This window comes from Canis aureus, chromosome 7, assembly GCF_053574225.1.
Source record: "Canis aureus isolate CA01 chromosome 7, VMU_Caureus_v.1.0, whole genome shotgun sequence".
Lineage (NCBI taxonomy): Eukaryota > Metazoa > Chordata > Mammalia > Carnivora > Canidae > Canis > Canis aureus.
In genome coordinates, this window is record NC_135617.1 from 66,592,140 (window position 1) to 66,612,608 (window position 20,469).

At 54.2% G+C, this 20,469-nt stretch overlaps 1 protein-coding gene across 2 annotated transcripts; it reads left to right on the plus strand.

Moving 5' to 3' along the window:
- Positions 1-685: 685 nt before the first annotated feature.
- Positions 686-19,567, plus strand: MTCH1 (mitochondrial carrier 1). Of its 2 annotated transcripts, none has more exons than XM_077904230.1 (12): positions 686-1,021; positions 4,925-5,009; positions 9,575-9,681; positions 10,198-10,275; positions 10,652-10,709; positions 11,041-11,092; positions 12,607-12,666; positions 14,722-14,866; positions 16,975-17,022; positions 17,221-17,288; positions 17,579-17,654; positions 18,729-19,567. In XM_077904230.1, exons 1-12 carry the CDS (start codon positions 701-703, stop codon positions 18,798-18,800), a joined length of 1,170 nt encoding a protein of 389 aa, XP_077760356.1. In that variant the 5' UTR covers positions 686-700; the 3' UTR covers positions 18,801-19,567. The 2 variants fall into 2 exon arrangements, with proteins under 2 accessions (XP_077760356.1, XP_077760358.1); XM_077904232.1 differs by having other exon boundaries at positions 14,722-14,815.
- Positions 19,568-20,469: the final 902 nt, after the last annotated feature.

Genomic DNA, 20,469 nt, shown 5'->3' on the forward strand with positions numbered 1-20,469 from the left:
GACTTAGGGCCGGCTCCAGTGCTCACTGAGATTCGAGGCTCCCGGAGCCTGGCACGGCGCCTGCATATCCTCCCACTTAAAGACGCGTTAAAACCCTTGGCATCGCCTGCGGGAGAGAAGCAAGTACTTTAGGGCAAAACACCTTTCTACCCGTGGCTCTAAGGAACGCCGCGAAGGCTCAACTCCAAGGGCTAAGGGGCGCCTGGGCTCGGTCCAGTGCGGACGGCAAGGGGGGAAGCAGAGCCCCGAGGCCGCGGAGCAGCTCGGGCCCCGCGGGGAGGCCTCGCAGGCCGCAGGGGCTGGCGCGGGGCCGCGAGAACGCCGAGCCGGGGCGGGGGCTTGCAGGCGCGGGCCTCGGACCCTGCCGGGGGCGTCGGGCCGGCGGGGCCGCCCTCCGAGGGCGGGCGCGGGCTGCCGGGGGAGCGCCCGCGCCGGCCGCAGCCTCCACACCCCGGGCAGCCGCGGCCCGCGCCGCCTGCGCCCGCCGGCCCCCGGCCCGCCGCCCACCGGCCCGCCGCCCACCGCTGGGCCAGGCCCCCAGCCCGCCCGAGGGCCACGTCCCGCGCGTCCCACCCGCCGCGCCGCACGCCCCGGCCCCCCCGCGGCCGCCGGTGGTGCGGCCCGGCCCCGCCCCCCGACGCCTGCTGGGGGCGGGGCGCCTGCCGTCACGTGACGGGGAGTGACCTCGCCGCCCGGCGCCATGGGGGCCTCGGACCCGGAAGTGGCGCCCTGGGCTCGCGGCGGCGCCGCGGGGATGGCGGGAGCCGGAGCAGGAGCGGGAGCTCGCGGCGGAGCGGCGGCCGGGGTCGAGGCTCGGGCTCGCGATCCGCCGCCCGCGCACCGTGCGCACCCGCGCCACCCTCGGCCTGCGGCGCAGCCCTCCGCCCGCAGGATGGACGGCGCGTCCGGGGGCCTGGGCTCCGGGGACAACGCCCCGACCACCGAGGCCCTGTTCGTGGCGCTGGGCGCGGGCGTCACGGCGCTCAGCCACCCGCTGCTCTACGTGAAGCTGCTTATCCAGGTGGGGGGCCGGGGGGCGCTGCGGCAGGCGGGGCTGCTGTGCGGGTGGGTGGCAGGCCGGGACCTGGGGGGGATGGGGGCAGGGAGGCCGTGGCGACGGAGTTGGGGAGAGGGGCGGGGGCGGCAGGCCTGGGGGGCTGGAGGGGTGGGAGACGAAGGGAGCGTTGAGGGGCTTGGGGGGGACGGCGGCCAGGGGGTCGAGGCGACAGGTTTGGGAGAGGGTGGGGTGGGTGCAGGGGAGGGGCCGAGGGCACGGGGGCTTGGAGGATGAAGGAAGGGCGGCGACGAGCTTGGAGTAGGAGGGAAGCGGCAGCGTTTGGCGGCGAGCCGGGACGCCGCGGAATGGGGGAGGGGCGGGGGCCGGGGGCCGAGGCGGAGTATTTCGGTGAAGAGCGCGTTTTGAGGGGAGAGGGGAGCGAGAGGTCTGGGTTTGACAGGGATGGGGACAAAGGACTGGAGGCCGGGGCCCAAAATTTAGGAGGGAGGAGAGGGCATCAAGACCCGGGCGGGGGCGGTGGATGTATCGGCGAGGGAATTTGGTGGGAGAGGGCGGAGGCGAGGGATTTAGCGGGGGAGAGCTACGCGCTCGCTGGAGATGGGGGCTCTGGAATTGATGGCGACGACAGGTTTGGTGGGCGGAGGGAACGGGGTGACGCGTTTTGAGGGAGGGGAACCGATAGGGCGACGCGGTGGGGGAGGGGTGTGGTGGAGATTTGCCTGGAGAGGGGACCGAGGAGGAGGAGGAGGTGGAGGCTTTTAGGGGGAAAGGGATGACGCATTTGGAAGAGAAAATGAAAGTCGCAGTTGGAGGGTCGGGAGATGGCACTCGCAGTCCTTGTTTGCGGGGGGACGGGTTATGGAGTGTTGGAATTGGGCAGAAGGGGCGGTTGGGACACACGGTGGCAGGATCGGTCGAGTCTGGCAGAAACCGAGGCCAAGGTCGGGATGACTCTGGAATGGAGCCCGTAGGGGCCCTTGGCCCGTGGTTGTGGCCAGCAAGGCCTTGCAGATGAAGTGGGCTGCTTGAAAAAGAGCGAGATTGAGCTGGAGGGAGGCCAGGTGGAAGGAATGCGTTTGGAATTAGGTGGACAAGACTGAGACCGCTCGGTTTAGATGGGGGTGGCCCAGGCCTGCACTGATAACTGAGGAGTTCGCCTAGAATCTTCCAGTTAGGGTACTCTAAGGGGTGAACACTGACATGGAGACCAACCAGAATTTGAGATTTGAGTGGAGGCAAGTGGGTGCCAGGTTTGCCGTCTTTGCAACTGGACGGAGAGTGTGATATACAGTTGGAATGGGAGCTGTTGAAATCTGGGGTCTGAGGAATGGGGCGGGTGTGACTGTGAATAGGACAAGGAATGAGGAGATCCTGTCTGGGACATCAGGTGCCTGACTAGCATCTGATGGGGACTGATATTTGAAAACGGCTGGTGGGGGAAGATTGAGACTGGCATTTGAGCGAGGGCTGTTTTACAGAGGGAATTAGGATTGGAGTTTCGGCAGTAGAGATTATAGGTTTGGGAGAGAAAGTGGGGGGCTTTGGAACTGATGTTACCTGAGAAGTAAGGGTACGGGAGCTAAGTTTTTCGTCTGAGGGAGTGAGATTGAGTGAGGGCTGGGTTTTTAGAGTGGCAGGTAGGAAGGTCTGTGGGGTAGAGGATGCTGGAGTACACAAGGAATTGGCAGGGTAGGGAGTGCTCGTTCACATGAACGAAATGGCTTCACAGTGGATTTGGCATACGGGTTCGAGAAGAGAGTTGAAAAACGTGTGGCTTGAAGAGGGGACTGGGAACGAGGGAGGCCGAAGGGTTAAAAAGAACTGGGTGAGGTAGTTGGTCTGGTCTGAACCTAGCTGGTGCTCAGGGTAACTTGTTTTAGGGCAAAATCCTAATACAGTTTAGGAATCAGCAACAGTTTGCAAAAAGGCAGCTCCCAGTGTGTGCGGGCAGGTGGCAGGATTGACAGGGCAGATTTGGGGGTTGGCTAGCTCACGTGGGGCCTCAGATCAGGGTTCATCCAAGTCAGGTTGCAGGAGTTGGAATTTTGAGGGTGATAAACTGGTCCTGCCAGTGCCTGATGCAGAGCCATAGCTCTGGCTGTGGTCAGGACTAGGTTAACACATTTGGGGGGGGAAATAGGGTGCATGTGACTTGGGCATAAGTCATGGAAATTTGAGGAGGAGGGGAATGGGGCTGAGATGTGTGCCTTTGATAAACCCAGGTGGAAGTTAAGAAAAAATAGACTTGGGGTGCCTGAGTGGCTCAGTGGTTGAGCGTCTGTCTTCGGCTCAGGTGGTGATCCCGGGGTCCTGGGATGGAGTCCCGCGTCCGGCTCCCTGCATGGAGCCTGCTTCTCCCTCTGCCTGTGTCTCTGCCTCTTTCTCTCTGTGTCTCTCATGAATAAATAAATAAAATCTTTAAAAAAAAAAAAGACTCAACAGATTGGGGGGCCCTGGGAGGAAGGGACATAGCAGATTTAAAGGTGCAGATGGAACCATTAGGACTCCCAAATTAACTAGACTGAGTGGGACAGCAACAGAACAGCAGCTCAGACTCAAGAGTTGAAGGTCTATAAAGGGGAATACCACCTATAGAAGGGGACAAGATCAAAACTTAAGTCAGAACCTTGGAGCGTTTATCCAAGAAGGAGAAAGGTCTAGAAGGGGAGGGCTGATTGCTAGGGTCAGCTGGCTCATCCCTTTCCTTCAACTCCCCTGGGCTAGGAATTTTTTTTTTTTTTTTTTTTTTTTTTTTTAAAGAAAGTGGCCATCATGGAGGGGATTTCTTAATTTATAGTCAGTGATCTGTCATGTAGCTCAGAATCACATCCACAATGCACAACCTTCAGAACTTTCAAAAACACTTGACTCAGGCAAAGAAGAGAGGGAATTGGACCAGGAAAACACCAGAAGCATACATAGTCCAGTTTTTAAGGCAGAGCTTCCCAACCCTACCATTTCTGCTCTCTCCTGCATCCAAAGGGAGCTGCTCTGGTCTGGGGGCTTGGTTGGCCTCCTGTGAGAGATAGGGCTTGTGTCCTGGCCCTCTGCCTGGGAAGGGGACTTCTCGCACCCCACTTAAGTGCTGATCTCCTAGATCCCTTGCTTCCTGCCTGGCGGCAGAGAGTCTCTCCTCATCAGCTGGCAGCATAATAAATGGCCTCACCCCTCAGGAGAGACACCCCTCTCCTCCTAGGGGTGTGGGTGGCTGTGTCCTCCCTCCTCTATAGATTTAAGGGGTACCATAATTATAACCATTCTACGCAAGAATTATGATAGCCCTATGGAAATGAGGGGGTGATTCTGTCTCAGGGATATGAAGTGATCAAGATTAGAACACAGAGGAGGAATTGTTTGAGGAGCATCCAGGATTGGAGGTAACAGTTTGCTCTGGGAGCGAAAGGGACAGGTTTGTTGGCATCTGCCGAGGGTGCAGTAAGGAACTTGAGTGTCAGGTGCATCTGGGGTGGGTCACTTGGAGCTGCGCTCTCTGAAGTTCTGGCCTGAGATGTGGGGGTGGTGTGTTTTGGTGTTGACACATTGGGGATTGAGATCAGACTAAGTTTTAGCCCAGAGGTGGGAATTAACTAAGATTTATTCTGCGGTGAGTGCAGGGTTCGAAGTACGTAACAGTGGGGATCTCTGCACTGGAAATGTCTGGAACTTGAAAGTGCGAATGTTGGGGGACAGGGTGGGATCTGGGGCTAGACATTTCCCTTTGTCAGGAGCTTATACATTGCTGATGGTTCTGGACACCGATGATGTTTCTGGTGTGTTTTGCTGAGGACACCACCAAGAACGGCATTGGAATTTGTGGGAGAAGAGGCAGGACCTGGGGGCATGAGCGGCAGGGGACTGGATCCGCAGTAACATCTGACCTTCCTTTTGTGTTTGTTGATTCTGAAGGTGGGTCATGAGCCGATGCCCCCCACCATTGGGACCAATGTGCTGGGGAGGAAGGTCCTCTATCTGCCGAGCTTCTTCACCTATGGTGAGTCTGCTTCCCAGGCAGGAGAGCCCACACGGACAAAAACAGGGAGCAGGCCCAGCTGGCCCCAGGGGGAACAGGCTGGGCAGTGTGGCCCCCAGAGTCGGAACTGGCAGGGTGGAGGGTGTGGAAGCAGCCAGGGCGGGAGCAGGTGAACAATACAGCTATGGTCCAGCTCCACTGCCCGCAGCTGCCAGCGGCCAGCCCAGGCAGCCCCAGGGGCCAGCCCGGGACACTGGGCCCTGTCATCCCTGCTGCCCCAAGTCGTGCCTGGAAGTGGGGATCCAGGGAGGTTTCCTTTTGCTTTCTGAGCAGCCTGGTCCCGTTACCAGTTTTTCTGCTTCCCTGTTCTCCAGCAGGAGGCCTTTTTCAGGGACTTCCTGGGTTCTTGTCCTTCCGGCTCCTTCCCCTGCATTCCCCAGGTGGTGGGCCCCGCTTGGGCATCTCCTTGCACGGGGTGCAGAGCACACCGTGCGGTGCATGGCGCTTCACCTCTGGCATGCCCTGGCCAGCTGAAGACCTCGGGCAGGCCGCTTCCCTCCTCTGGCCCGCGCTCCTCGTCTGCACGGTTGTGCAGCTTCTGCGTGCAGGTCCTTCTCACAGGTACCCCCAGCTCCTCCTGCAGCTCTGCTGGCTAGTGGGGAGGGTGGTCTTTCCCCAGAAGCCCGCCACAGGCACAGCGCCCGATGCCACCTTGCCCACCTGGCTGTCCCTCACTGCTCGTCCCCGGGCCCCCCGTGTGCCAGCTGGCTAAGGCTTCTCTAGCCCACTATCAGGATCTCCCTTCCAGGGCACCCTCACTGAACTTCTTGACATGTGCCCTAGCTCTCCACGTTCACCGCCTGGCTGATTGCCTCAGGCTTCCTCCCCTTGTGCTCTTCATACCTATTTGGTCAGTCTAGAATGTTCTCTGAAAATCTTTCTGCTGAATAACCGGGGGCTTTGCCTCCTATCACTTTTTTTTTTTTGTATTCCGCACGCTCTTGGCAGAATCTGATATCCTGAGTTTCTTTTCCATTTTTGCTGCTGTGATGTTGAGTCGTCTGAGGCCAAGCAAAACATGTCATTTTGTGGGGAAACGTGTTCATACTTGGTTTTATTTAGAAACTGTCAGTGAAGGGAAGGGGGAAGTCATAGTCGTAGGCAGGCGCCCTGACCATTGCACAGTGAAGCCGGTACACAAAGCTAACGCTGGGGTCATGGGAAGCTGGGGTGGCGGGCTGCCAGCGCCCCACTATGGCTTCTCTGCATGCTCTAGCCTCATGAGGGACCCCAGGTGAGAACCCAGACTGCCTCTACTCGCATCACGCAGTCATTCCCAAAAGGACTCAAGGTGGAGGGTCTTAGCCGCATCTTGCCTCTTGCAAAGATGATGAACGGAGTTCTGAGGTGCTTCTGCTCACCCCGCGTATATAATGTTTAGTCCAGATGCTGTAAACAGATGGCCATTGGGCGGTTTTGGATAACCCTGCCTGCTCTCACGTGAGCGGGGGGCTCAGCTGTCTGTCTACTGTCTGGATGATGTCTACTTCTCTCCAGGCCATGATCAAAAATGCCACAGCCGTCACGGCATTGTTGGGCGCAACAGAATGAACTTCCTGGAGAATTTTCCAGGGAATGCAGAGAAACCATGGAATGACAGGCCCTGGCTGGCCGTGGGACTCTTTGGGCCCACTTACGCCCCTGTAGACATTTTTGCGTTAATTTCTCTGTTCTCTCTTATTCATAAATCGTCTCTGAGTTGAGAAGAAATAGGGGTCTTTACTCCTTTTTTACTGGTGGGCAAATTGGATAGAAAGAGGCTAAGTGACTCACTGGATCACACTGAGGCTTTATCCTGCCTGCCTCTCGTTGCTGGCTAGAGCTCCCCTCCCCCAAAATAAACCTTCCTCCTGCCTGTTCACTCTGTGAAGCCTGGCACCCAGCCACGTCACCCAGTGTCCTGTCCCCTCCTCTCTCTCTCTTTCCAGCCCCACCCCCATCTCAGAAAGCCAAATAGGTGGAGAACATGTGCTCCCCGGCCCCAGTCAAGCCTCTTCTATCAGTAACATTGAATTTGCTGGGTTGGCAGACGTGTTGCAGTGGAGAGAAAGACATTTTTGCTGGTTCCTGCCACTGCGTGGTGCTAAGGAGCTGAAATCGGGTCTGGAAGGGGAGTCCAGTGTCTGAGAGAAAGTTCTGCTAGCTTCTAGGTATAGAGAAATATATAAAGTGTTTATAAAAATATATCACCTTTTGAGCTTAGTTTGAAAGTTTATATTAAAAAAGGGGGATCCCTGGGTGGCTCAGCAGTTTGGCCTCTGCCTTCGGCCCAGGGTATGATCCTGGAGTCCCAGGATCGAGTCCTGCAGTGGGCTCCCTGCATGGAGTCTGCTTCTCCCTCTCTCTGTGTGCCCCCCCCCCGCCCGGCTTTCATGAATAAATAAATAAAATCTTTAAAGTAAATAAATAAAATAAAATAATGGAACATTGGAGCACCTGGCTAGTAGAGCATGTGACTCTTGATCTTGAGCCCCATCTTGGATGTAGAGGTTACTTAAAAATCTTTAGAGGAGGGATCCCTGGGTGGCGCAGCGGTTTAGCGCCTGCCTTTGGCCCAGGGCACGATCCTGGAGACCCGGGATCGAATCCCACGTCGGGCTCCCGGTGCATGGAGCCTGCTTCTCCCTCTGCCTGTGTCTCTGCCTCTCTCTCTGTGACTATCATAAAAAAATTAAAAAAAAAATAATAAAAATCTTTAGAGGCACCTGGGTGGCTTAGTCCGCTAAGTGTCCGACTCGTGGCTTTGGCTTGGGTCATGATCTCAGGGTCCTGGGATCAGCCCCATGTTGGGCTTTGCACTCTGCTGGGGAAGTCTGCTTGTCCCCCTCCCTCTGCTCACCGCCCCCAACAGACATGCTCTGTCTCTCAAAAAAAACAAAAATCTTTAAGAAAAGAAATGAAACATTAAGTATCCTTTTAAAGACCCTAATGAAAAAGTACCGACTATCAGGGTACCTGGGTGACTCAGTTGGTTGAGCTTCCAACTCTTGATTTTGGCTCAAGTCATAATCTCAGTGTCCTGAGATCAAGCTCTGCAGCGGGCTCTGTGCTCATCGAGAGTCTGCTTGAGATTCTTTCCTTCTGCCCTCCCCCTGCTCACACACATGCTCACTCTCTCTTGCTCTTTAAAATAAATAATTTTTTTTTAAATTTTTTTTAAAATTTATTTATGATAGAGAGGCAGAGACATAGGCAGAGGGAGAAGCAGGCTCCATGCACCGGGAGCCCGATGTGGGATTCGATCCCGGGACTCCAGCATCGTGCCCTGGACCAAAGGCAGGAGCCAAACCTCTGCGCCACCCAGGGATCCCTCAAATAAATAAATCTTTAAAAAGGGTGGGGGGGCAACTGTGGGTGGCTCAGTCAGTTAAGTGTCTGCCTTCAACTCAGATCCTGAGTCCTGGGATCAATCCCCGCATTGGGGAGCTGCTTCTCCCTCTCCCTGTCTGCTTGTGCTCTTTTTCGCTCCCGCTCCATGTCAAATAGATAAATATTAAAAAATAAAATTAATACAAAACAAAAGAAAAAGGAAAAAATACTGACTCACACAGGTAGGGTCTAGCTTCCCTGACTGCTTAAGTTTTTTCTGTAGAATAGTTCCTTGGTGCCAATTCTGGTTACTTCTCCACTAGTTATGTTGACTGCCTCGCCTATCCCCCCACCTCGTGTCTGATTCATAAATGCTAGTGGATACCAGGTGGGGGCCCCTCTGCAGCACAGGGACAGGATGAGGACAGTGCTCTCCATGGTGTGCTCAGAGGACACTCCTGAGCCTTTCTTCCTTTCCTTTTTTTCCTCCCTTGGGTTGCATACTTCATCATTGCCCGTAGGCACTCTCTGCCTTTTTCTTTTTCTTCCTACTCCAAGAAAACTTTTTTAAAAGTAATCTGTACACCCAGCATGGGACTTGAACATACAACCCGAGATCAAGCGCTGAATGCTTCTCTGACCAAGCTGGCCAGGCACCACAAGGAAAAACATTTCTTGGGCAGCCCCAGTGACTTAGCGGTTTAGAGCCACCTTTAGCCCAGGGCATGATCCTGGAGACCCCAGATGGAGTCCCACATCAGGCTCCCTGTGTGGAGCCTGCTTCTCCCTCTGCCTGTGTCTCTGCCTCTTTCTCTCTCTATCTCACTGATAAATAAATAAATAATCTTTTAAAAAAAAAAACTTTTTTTTTTTTTTTGAACATTTCTTATAAACAACAGAATTGGTTTTTGGGTTGTAGCACTGAAGTTGCTGAGTTGAAAGACTAGCTGAGCTTGCCAGATACTTTTTCCAAAGCTAAAATGTGTGAATTTGTTGGTCAAAAATACATTTTGAAGGCTTTGTAAAAAGAAATGGGTTAGAGAAGGTTTTGGGGCTGGAGCCTGATTATGTCTGGAGTTTTGAATAGATAGCTGTCCCCTTCTGTGACTGAAGTCTGCCTGCACCGAGGGACAGGCTGTAGCTGGCCTGGGTGTGAATGTGCCCAGGGTGGGTGTGTCTGGGCTGGGCATGACATGGCCACCTCTGCTTTGTTACAGCCAAGTACATAGTGCAGGTGGATGGGAAGATAGGGCTGTTCCGAGGCCTGAGCCCCCGACTGATGTCCAACGCCCTCTCCACTGTGACCCGGGGCAGTATGAAGAAGGTGAGCCTGGGGTGAAGCTAGGAGCGGTTGCCTGAGGTTTCCCCAAACTCCCTGCTAGCCCCAGGGGCAGCTATGTACACTGGTCCATCTCTCCTTTCCCGGTCTACACCCCAGCACTATAGCCAGGCTCTGAGCCCTGGGAGTCTGACACTACATCTCCTTGATTGGGAAGGGCCCTGCCCCGTATGCCTGCTGCTGCTTGCCCACAGTGTGACACTAGGTGTCGGGTGTGACACCAAGCAGGGGCTCCCCCTGCCGCACCGAGCTCCAGCCCTGGGGCTCTCCGGGGTGGACCCAGCTACAGGGAAAACGAGCTGGTTTCAGCTGTCCCGGCCCCTTAAGAGTTACATTTAAGAGGCATAACTGTACTTTGGTTTTGGCCCTCCTTTGTTTTGTTTGTTTTTAATTAAGCTTTACCCCAATGTGGGGCTTGAACTCTCCACCCTGAGAAGAATCGCATGCTGTACCGACAGAGCCAGCCAGGCCACCCCACTCCTTTGTTTTTTTGTATCTCAGGTTTTCCCTCCGGATGAGATCGAGCAGGTGTCCAACAAGGATGACATGAAGACTTCTCTGAAGAAAGTAGTGAAGGAGGTGGGTATCTGAAGTCGGGAGAGGCCCTAGGAGAGGAGCTGATTATTTTTTACCACTGAGTCAGGCAGGTCACTGAAGAGACACAGACTTGGCTCCTCGTGTGTGCATGGGCAGGGTGGGACATGGAAGGAGCCCTGGCACCGGCACTGCAAGGAATAGCAGAAAGCCTCTCAGCCATCACGGGGCCTAGTCCAAGACTCAGCAGCACTCCTGGATGATAGGAATGGAGGATGGGTAACAAGGGGTGATCCAAAGTAGGCTGAGTCCACTGGAGGGTGTGGGATCCCAGTATTCCCCCATCAGAGCTTGTGGTTCCCCTTGCGTGCCAGTTCCAGAGAGAGGCCAGGCCGAGTCCCCACCCTCTGCTCTCTTCCAGACCTCTTACGAGATGATGATGCAGTGTGTGTCCCGCATGCTGGCCCACCCCCTGCATGGTGAGCCACCTCATTGAAGACCTCAGATGTGGGATAACCCCTTGTGAATGGTAGCTGGGTGGTGGTGGATCACTGGGAAGTGGAGTGTTCCACTGAAACCACATTGAGGACAGATTGGTGAGGAGTCCTGTCCGGAGGGAGCTGGGGCCCTTCCCAGGCAGAAGGACTGGGCCTCTGTGGTCACGGGGTGCAGTGGGGACTCCCCAAGGCCCTTCTCCCCTCCTGTGCTCTGACACAGGCCATGTGCAGTGGCCACTGCCCTGGGCACCCCACAGCTGGGGGCCATGGGCTTTGGCCACCATGTTACCCTTGTGTGTTTCTTTTTCCTCAGTCATCTCAATGCGCTGCATGGTCCAATTTGTGGGACGGGAGGCCAAATACAGGTGGGTAATTCTTCTAGGACTGGCAGGAGTGGCCCTGTCACCAGTCAGAGTGTGCCAGGACAGGCCGTGCTGGGGTCAGTTGCTGTCCCTTGTCCCTAATGTGCTAACTTCAGAGGAATTTGGTAATGGCTGCCATAGTCGTGTCCGTTTCGTGTCCAGGGCTGTCCTGGATAATGCTGGCAGCCCTGCAGAGGGGTGCATGGGAGTGGAGTTGGCTCGGATTGTGCCATTTGGGACTGAGCTAGGTTCCATCCTGAGCCCCCTAGTCAGGCCCTAACCATTTCTCCAGCTGTCATAGAAGTGACTGGTAGCTCCTTTCATTTTTTGCTAAGAGATTGTCCACCCTGTGGGTGTGAGCCTGTCCCTTCGGTTGTTTACCAAATACCCAGCATCTGCTGTGCCCAGCACTGAGCTGGGTGCTACGGGGGCATGGCTATGGGGACACAACCCTTCCCTGTGGCACCTATGCCCTCCCTGTCCCAGCAAAGCTCAATACAGGACAGGAGGCGGATCCTAGAAGCACGTGGCAGGAGGACAGTCTCTGTGACCTTTCCTTGGGCTCTAACCTGGCTTCTATCGTTTTCTGCAGCTGTCCTGTGGGACCACTGCTCCAGGCATCTCTGCTGCCACAGCCTCATTTTGGGTTCACTAATGGGAAATTAACTCATTCTCCCAAACTGAAACATGAAGTTGATAGGACCAGGAGACTTGGCCCCAGTGGGCCACGCCACTGTTCCAGAAAGGGCTGTGGGGCCTGGCAGGGCTGGGTGCCTTGGGAGGAGCGCTAGCCAGGGCTTTGGTTCCCTCCATGTCCATATTTCTTCTAAGCTTCCTCTGCCGCCTAGGCTTTGAAGGGCTTCCGTGTAGGACGGGCCACTTGGCATCACTAGCCACAAGTCCCAGACATTGCTCTTGAGCCTCCTTTGCATTTCATACCTAAGACCCCAGCCTGTCCTTTGATCTCTGAGCTTCTCCTGGGGAGGGCCAGGTGCTTTTCCCAGGCTGTATCCGTGGGGTCTGGTTCCAGGGCCTCCTGCTGCAGGATCCTGTGTTCCTTCTCTGCCCTCTGGGCAGGAGGTTCCCCTCTTGGCAGCACCCCCCACACTGTCAGGAATGCAGGCTTCTGTGTTGGAAGGCTGCTTCAGAGATAAGCCCTCGGGCCAGGTAGGAGAAAGACCCATTGCCTTTGCAGTAGCCCAGCCTGGCAGGCTAATTCCCAAATTCCAGATCCCCAGAAAGCAGCAGTAGGGAACCGCTGGGCTTCTGTCCTGGGATGAGTGGGTTTTCTGTCTCTATGAACTGTGTAAACACCCCTTACCCCCAGACAGGTGCCCTCTAACCTTCTGCACTTGGCTTCTGCCTGGTAACAGAGAATCTCCCCTCCCCGTCCCAGCCAGGACTGTCCCAGCCAGGACTAGCCACGAGCAGGGATGGTGGGCTCTCCTCCACACCAGGGGGCGGACTTCTCCAGGGTGACCGGGTCACCTCATAGCCCTGTCTTCCCTTCTTCACAGTGGCGTGCTGAGCTCCATTGGGAAGATTTTCAAAGAGGAGGGGCTGCTGGGATTCTTTGTGTACGTGAGTTTACATACCCCTTCGCTGGCCACTTGGCATGGCTCTACTAACATACACGTTCTCAACCTCTCAGGCCGTAGCCGCCAGGCTCAGACTAATCACGGGGCTCTGTCCCTCCTGCGAGCTGCATTCCGGCTCCGTAGAGCTCCATGGCATGTGTGAGCCACGGATCATGGGGACCAAAGCTGCTCAGCCCTTTGCAGATCACGGCTCATGCAGAAATGGTACTGTTTGTCCAACACACAGGGAACTGGACCAACTGGCTCCTCCCATTGGCCCTGGGAGTGGGAGTGGGCCTGGGCCCAGGGCACTTTGTGTAACATTTCGGGCATTTCACATAGCAATCCACATCTCTGGCTTCTCCTAAAAGATCTGACTCTGTTGGGCCCCCACGGCCTCCCGAGAACCACAGACCCCTGCCTCCCTTGGCGTCTCACACCCGCCTTACATTTACCTATAAAACAGAAAGTTTATACCAAAAAACTGTGTCTAGTCAGAACAAACCACAAGCAGACCCCAAAGCCAAGCTCAACAGATGTCTTTTGTTTTGCTTTAAGGTCTTGGCAGTAACAGACATGCTGTTATGTATGGAACATACTAGATAATGTGGTTCTCTGTTAATTCACTGTGGTTTCACAGTTGGTCAGTTGTTTTTATTTAGGATCTCCTGCAACCGAGAAATGGCCGTGCAGGTGGATGTGTGTGTGTGCATATGTAATACATGGTTCTCACCAGGATGTGAATTTTGCCCCCAAGGGACACTCGAAATGTCTGGAGACATCTTTTGCTTGTCACAATTAACATCTAGAGGGTAGAGACCAGGGGTGCTGCTAGGCATCCTATAATGCAGAGGTCAGCCCCCCACAAGGAGGAATTATCCAGCCCTAAGTGACGGTAGTGCCAAGATTGACAAACCTTGATTAATATAGACACACACACACATATACTCTCACACTCATATATTCACATATACGTGTATGTATATGTGTAAATATACGTGAATAAATATTTGCTCACATGACTAGTACACCAGACATAAAACTACATGTCACCACAGCTGACAGTTTCCATGCTCATTTTACAGAGTCCTCTTCCAGCATGTGAAGAGATTCTGACACAGAACACGCTTACCTGTCAGGTTCTGTTGTTCTTCGCGTATTTGCAGACTGGGTGATACTAGTACGTGTTCCAACACAGAGAAAGCACCAAAGCATGTGGAATGGTTAGTCTGAGCACAGGTGGAGGAGTCAAGATTGGAGATTGCATACACGAAACTTCAGTTTCTTCATATCCCTTATCACGTACATGTGTTGCATATATTCTTTTGACCTCCTCAAATATTTTGAAAATAAGATTTTTAAAGATTCTAAACTCTCTGCCACCCTTCCCAAGAGGTAGGCATCCTTCTCCTGGAGAGTTTTCCAAGTTGCTCTGTATCTAAACAAGCACATAAACACATAAAAAAAAACAAAAACAAAAATAATAGCACATGGGTCCTATTGATCTCATCCTGGCTTTTGCCCTTAGTGTATTTTAGGGATCTTCCATAGCAGTTTGTAGGGCTGTTTCTTTGGAAGGCCATCCCTTTAACAGCCCTCCTTGCAAAAGCTTGTATGGAATGTCTTCAATGGAACATTCTAGGGGTAAAGACAACATGCATCGAGCAGAGTGTCTTGTGAGAGTTGATTAGGTAAAGAGACCAGGAGAAAACTATAAATGTATAGGCCCTGTTTCATAATCTACATTTGAAAGATCCCAGATTGAGCAACATTCACATCTTGAGGCGTGGCCTCTCTAGTTTGAAACCACTTGTGAGACCGTAAACCAATTGTGGCCTCATGTGGGGTGTGACAACCATGGAGAAAAGAACGCCGTCTTCCTGGTGTGGTTAGCTGTGGGCCCATGTGGGCCCCTGTAGGCTTTCTTCCTGAGACTGTACTTAGGATATGCTGAAGTTTTGAGCTTGGAACATCCCTGCCTCCTTCCTGGGCATGGAGCCTCCAAGAAATGGTCCCCTCCCTCCCCTGCTCATCTTTGCTCACCTTGTTTTTTAGCGGCTTAATCCCTCATCTCCTGGGCGATGTGGTTTTCTTGTGGGGCTGTAACCTGCTGGCCCACTTCATCAATGCCTACCTGGTGGATGACAGCGTGAGTGACACCCCAGGGGGGCTGGGAAACGACCAGAATCCAGGTTCCCAGGTTGGTTGGAACAAGGACTTGTCGATCTTTCCATGTACTGTTGATACCCAGGGTCTGGGGCAGACTCAGGACCCTGGGATCCTTAGCACAAGGCCCTGAGGGCTAGAGAGGGTCTCTGGGGAGTAGTCTAGGAGGACCTTTTTTATTCCCCCCAAAATTTATTAATTTATTTTAGAGGGAGAGAGTGAGCAAGCACAGCGAGGAGGGGGGGGCAGAGGGAGAATGAGTCCTAAACAGACTCCTTGCTGAGCATGAAGCCCAATAGGGCTTGATTCCCAGGACCCCGAGATCATGATCTGAAGCTGAAATCAAGGGTCAGACGCTTAACTGACTGAGCTGCCCAGGGACCCCCTATGAGGACCTCTTGTCCTGGGGTCAGCTTTGCCTCTGGGGAGATTGGGCTCAGGAGAGAGGAAAGATTCAAGATCCGTAACCAGACCTGGAGGAGCTCATGGAAAGCCCATCCTTGGGCAAACTAGAAATAAAACAGATCCCAGCTTATCCAAGGCAGTAGCCCAACTACGAATCAGGAAATCAGGACACAGACTAGCTAATAACCCTTTAACTTTTGCTTAACGTTTTATGCTTTTCAGAACCCTTTTGTGAACACTATGACACTTGATCCCAACAGCACCCCAGTTATGAAGGGAACAGTACAGGTGTAATGTCCCATTTTACCGGTAAAGAAGTTGAAACCCTGAGATAGGAAGGCTCTCCAGAGGCACTTGGCTAGGAATCAACAGGGTTGGGACTAGGTCTTTCCCTGTGCCAGGCCAAGGGCGTTTCGCCCGCCTTGAGGCTTTTTAGGTCACCTAGGAAGTGTACGATGCAGGCGCACTTGGCTGTTTTGTTAGCAGTGGTCTACACAGCCTGGTCTGTACAGACCTCAGCAGGCTGAGTCAGGTGTGAGGAGGCATTAGTCCTTCTGAAAGGATAGGTGGGCTGGGGGCCTGTCTGTCAGAGTCACCTCATGGGGTGGTCTGGGGGTTCATAGGTCTGTGTCTGAGCCCCAGAATGGCAGCTCCGGGGGAGTATATGTCTGGGCATGTGTCTGTGGTGAAGAATGTCTCACCCCAGCTGAGAATTTCTCAGGGGGAAATTGGGTCTGGCCGTTTGATTTGGGTAGGTGAGTCCTATTGGTCTTTCAACATAAACAAATTCAAGTAGTTCCTTGGAGACCAGCTCGCACTCAAACATACAGGAGCACAAACCCATGGCCCTGCCATGGGTTTTTCGGGGCCTGGTGGACAGGGGAGCTGTTAATGTCATGTACAGAACAAGGCTGGAGTTCTGGGGGTAGTTTAGTGGGGGTGGGGTGTCCCACAGCAGATTGGCTTTCTCCAGCTTTATGGAAAGGGGTTTTGAGTACTCTTCTGCGTGTGGCTCAAAGGCTAAGACGAGGCTACCCGTGACAGAACAAGCCTCCGTCCAAGGTTACAGGGCCTCCAGCTGGTAATATGACCATGCCACGGGTATTCCCCCCCCTTCCTAGTCGGGGACTGGGCAAAGTACTACTTCCGGGCAAAGTAGAGTTCAAATGTTGGGGGTCCAAAGGGAGTGAAAGCTTGGTAAGGTAGGGAGTGGCAGGAAATTTCGAGTTTCCCCTTGCCCTTTGCTGCAGGACCAGGATTCCGTGTCTGGGGTGTTTGGGCGGGCGGGCGTCTGTCTTTTCATTCAGTGAGCACTTAGCCTTGACTGTGTCCCAAGCCTTGGATACTGATTGATCAAGGCAGACACGGGCCAGACCCTGGGAACTCACAGCTTGGTGGGGTCCACAGTGGGCGGCCAGTGGTCCCACTTAGCTGTCTGTACCTCTGCTCCTCACCATCCTGGCTGGGTTTTGGAAGTCTTCTCAGTCTGCTTACCTCACTTCCGCCTCCCGGGGCTTCTCTTGGCTCTGACTCCAGGGCCACAGAAGCCACTGGCAGGCCCTAAAAGGGAACACAGTATATACAGCAATGTGCAAGGAGCCAAGTCAAGAGGGTGTATGAGACCAGGGTGCAGGGTGGGGCTTGGGGGCCACAGGCCAGGCAGCATGGGGCAAGGGCACTTATCTGAAGGGCAGCCCGAGGTCCCTGTAGCAAACTGGTCTTCCTTTCTGTCTCCAGTTCAGCCAGGCCCTGGCCATCCGGAGCTATACCAAATTTGTAATGGGGGTAAGTCAAGCCAGCAGCTCCACCAGCTGCCCTTTTTACTGCCCTGTGGGCCTGGGTGGGACTTAGGCCAGCTCTAGTGGTGGCTGGAGGCAGGCCTGGGTGTAGGGTATGGGCACAGGATACCCTCGCTCCTTGAGCTGGAGTTGGGACTGGTGGTGGCAGTGGGGTCACTGCCACTCAGATCTCCCTGGGTTTCAGATTGCAGTGAGCATGCTGACCTACCCCTTCCTGCTGGTTGGTGACCTCATGGCTGTGAACAACTGTGGGTAAGTGTGCACCCCTCCCTCAGGCACCCTGCTAGGGCTGTGGGGGGCGGGGGTCCAGCTCAGCCTGTCCAGTGCTCTGCTTTCTCCTCCCTGGGCTGTGTATAGGCTTGCCACCCCCCCACTGCCCACCAGGTAGCTTAACATCCTCTTTCACCCCTCCACTCTGGGCTGAACCTGTGATTCAGGATGTGGGTGGTGGCAGCTCCACACCATTCCTTGAGATCTCCTTTTTCGTGGCTAGTCCATCTCCCATCATTCAGTGGGTCTAATGTGTTGTCCCCTCTGGGCAGGCTGCAGGCCGGGCTCCCTCCATACTCCCCAGTGTTCAAGTCTTGGATCCATTGCTGGAAATACCTGAGCGTGCAGGTAAGCAAGCTCCCAACAGAGGAGGTTCCCCCCCTCCCGTTCTTCCCCCAGACCAATCAGGTGAAATGGTGTCGGCTTTACATTGCATGGAAGAATGAGGGATTGTCATGGGAACCAATGTTATTGGTAGAGAAGATAAAGAATATAGACTTTTGGTATAAGGCATTTTCATTAAATTTTCACTTTCCTTTTGAAAGGATGTGAGGTTACTAGATCTGAATGTACTTACAGATTTTACCGTAGACATAGTCTACTTTTCTCCTTCAACTCTTAAAGATTCTTAGAAGGGCGGTAAGGGAGCCCATGGAGTAGGTGGTAAAGCTCAAGATCTTAGCCCTTGAGTAATGTGGCTGAAAACATAGGGGCCGAGAGCACTTCTAGGGAGCAGCCACTGGGTCCGAGGCTAACTCCTCCCTTCTTCAAGACATCCCTGGTACCTAGGAGAACCTGAGGCTCGAGTGGGGCCACATGACGAGGGTGCCAGTCTTTCTTGGGATTTCATGTTCTCTGCCCAAGCACCTTCCTGTTTGGCTGGAGCTCTTAGGCGCAGAGGTCAGGGATCCAGGTGTCTGGCCCAGGGCAGATCCTTGCTTCACCTAGCCTTGGTTTGCCTTGAAGTAAAATGGGGCAGTGATCTGGGAAGGAACCGGCACAGCGACAGGCCTCAGGGTTGAGAAGAAGACGGATGGCAGGGAAGCAAGGGGCAAGAGTCAGACTCAGTTCTTCCCAGTGTTTCCAGACAGGTCTACGTGCATCACATCCCATGGGCGTTAAGGAGTCAAAGGAATCTCTGAAGCCAGAAGTGCAATGAATCTCCTCTTTGGGGATTTCCTACCGAGTACCCCCAGCGACACCGGACACCCTGTGACATAAGGCCACCCACTCTTGTGCTTCAGTACAGAGCACGTTCTGATCTTGCCCTCTAGGATTGCAAGCCTACGGCCTCCCCTACACACCCCGCCTGTGGGATCTCTGAGCTGCTGGACCTTCCTTTGTCTCATGCTGGCCTTGCTCTGGAGCAGGATGAAAGCACGGCCTCCCCTTTCACTGATCTGATTGTTCCTTCCAATCCAGGGCCAGCTTTTCCGAGGCTCCAGCTTGCTTTTCCGCCGGGTGTCATCAGGATCATGCTTTGCCTTGGAGTAACCTGAATCACCTGAAAAAACGTAGTGTCTCAGCCTGGCCACCGTGGGTGGAGCCCAGTCATCTCGGGCACCTGTCAGATGAGTCCAACCCAGCAACACCTAGATGTGCTCCAGCCAGCTGGGTTTTGGTTTCCATATTCACCGTGTGTCTGTCGAGAAGTGGGGGTTGGGTGGGGGTGAGGCTGCACCCCATGGGTTGGTTGCCTGGTAGGCCTGGGGAAGGTGGGGGTAGAGCTAGGGAATTGGGATAGAATCCCCTTCCTTCACAGATTTGCCCAGTCTGTCTTGTGCAAGGGGCCAGAGAATGGTGAATGGAGGCCCGCGTAGAATGGGAAGAGGCTCGTGGGGTCAGGTCCCACCCCCTGCTCATCTCCCCTGTCAACCCCAGCCCTCCCCCTGCAGCTGGGCTGGGAGTATTGCTCTCCTGCTTTGTAAATAGGGCACAATCCCCTTTCACAAGGCCGCCATCGCATCCAGGCCTGTGCTAGGAAGCTCCTGCTGGGTTCTGCCTTCGTGTTTCTCAACACTACTTTGCTGATACAAAGGCAGCATCTTCTGAGTGAGAAATCACGTGACTGCTCAGAATGTGTCTCCCTCAGCAAATGCTCGTCCGTTTAATGGTGATGCCTTACGTGCAGGATCTGGTTACTGTGCAGTGGTCAACACCCAGAAATTAGGCAGGCCAGTGTCTCGTATCATGCCGTTTAAAAGTTCCTGATCAAATTTGACCTTTCCTCCCTCAAATAAATGTATTGGTGGTGATTTGGAGTTTTGTGGGGAGTCTGTTATTTTTATGAACTTAGCGGCTCTCCGCAGAGTCCTCCTCAGCCCTCTGTGTTGGTGTGAGAAGGAGCTAGGAGCAGCTTAGCCTGAGGATGAGAAGTGCTGGGCCTTGGTGTGGATCAGCACTGGGGGGAGGCCGTTGGATGATTTCCTGAACTAGACGAAGTCAAGATGCCAGTTCACAAAGCAGCAGCTTGTGCGGAGGCCTATGACTGGGAAGGCAGTGCCTATAAAGTTCCTCCTGGCTTCAGAAAGTGTTCCACCCACACCCCGGTCAACGCAGCACCGTTTGCCAACGACGTTCTCCAGTTTTGCCAAGAGTCATCCCGTATAATGGTTGCTTGGTTACAGCATCAGGGGTAGACGTGGGCCCAGCTCAAGTATAGAGATCTCCCTTAATTAGCTCCTGCTGGTTTGTAAACCAGCAGAACTTACCAGATAGGGACCACAGGTTTCCGTCTGGTGGGGTTTGAATACCAGTTGGGACCCATCCGAGTTCCTCAAGTGTTGTAGGGGCCTAGTGTCTGCCCTTGTTCTAGGGGAGTGGTTTTGGAGAGGTGGACTCTGGTGACTTTGGTCCTACTTCTCACAGATGTGAGCTGGATCACCCTGAGGGAAGGCCTGGTGCTTTGGCAGAACTGGCTTTCCCCGGTGGCCTCATACAATTGACTTGAGGGCTGTTTACTTTATATATCCTTGGCCCCCAGAATGCAGGAGCGTGCCTGTGCGGGCGTCCTCTAAGTGTCCATTCGTTGAGGCTTCGGGGGTGCCATCCTCACTTGAGACTACTGACATGGCAGGGAAGGGAAGGCACGTGGCAAGGCGAGCAGGCCAGGCCTGGCTGGCACCATTCCTTAAGGGAGGCCCTTCAGAGGCATTCCTGCTTC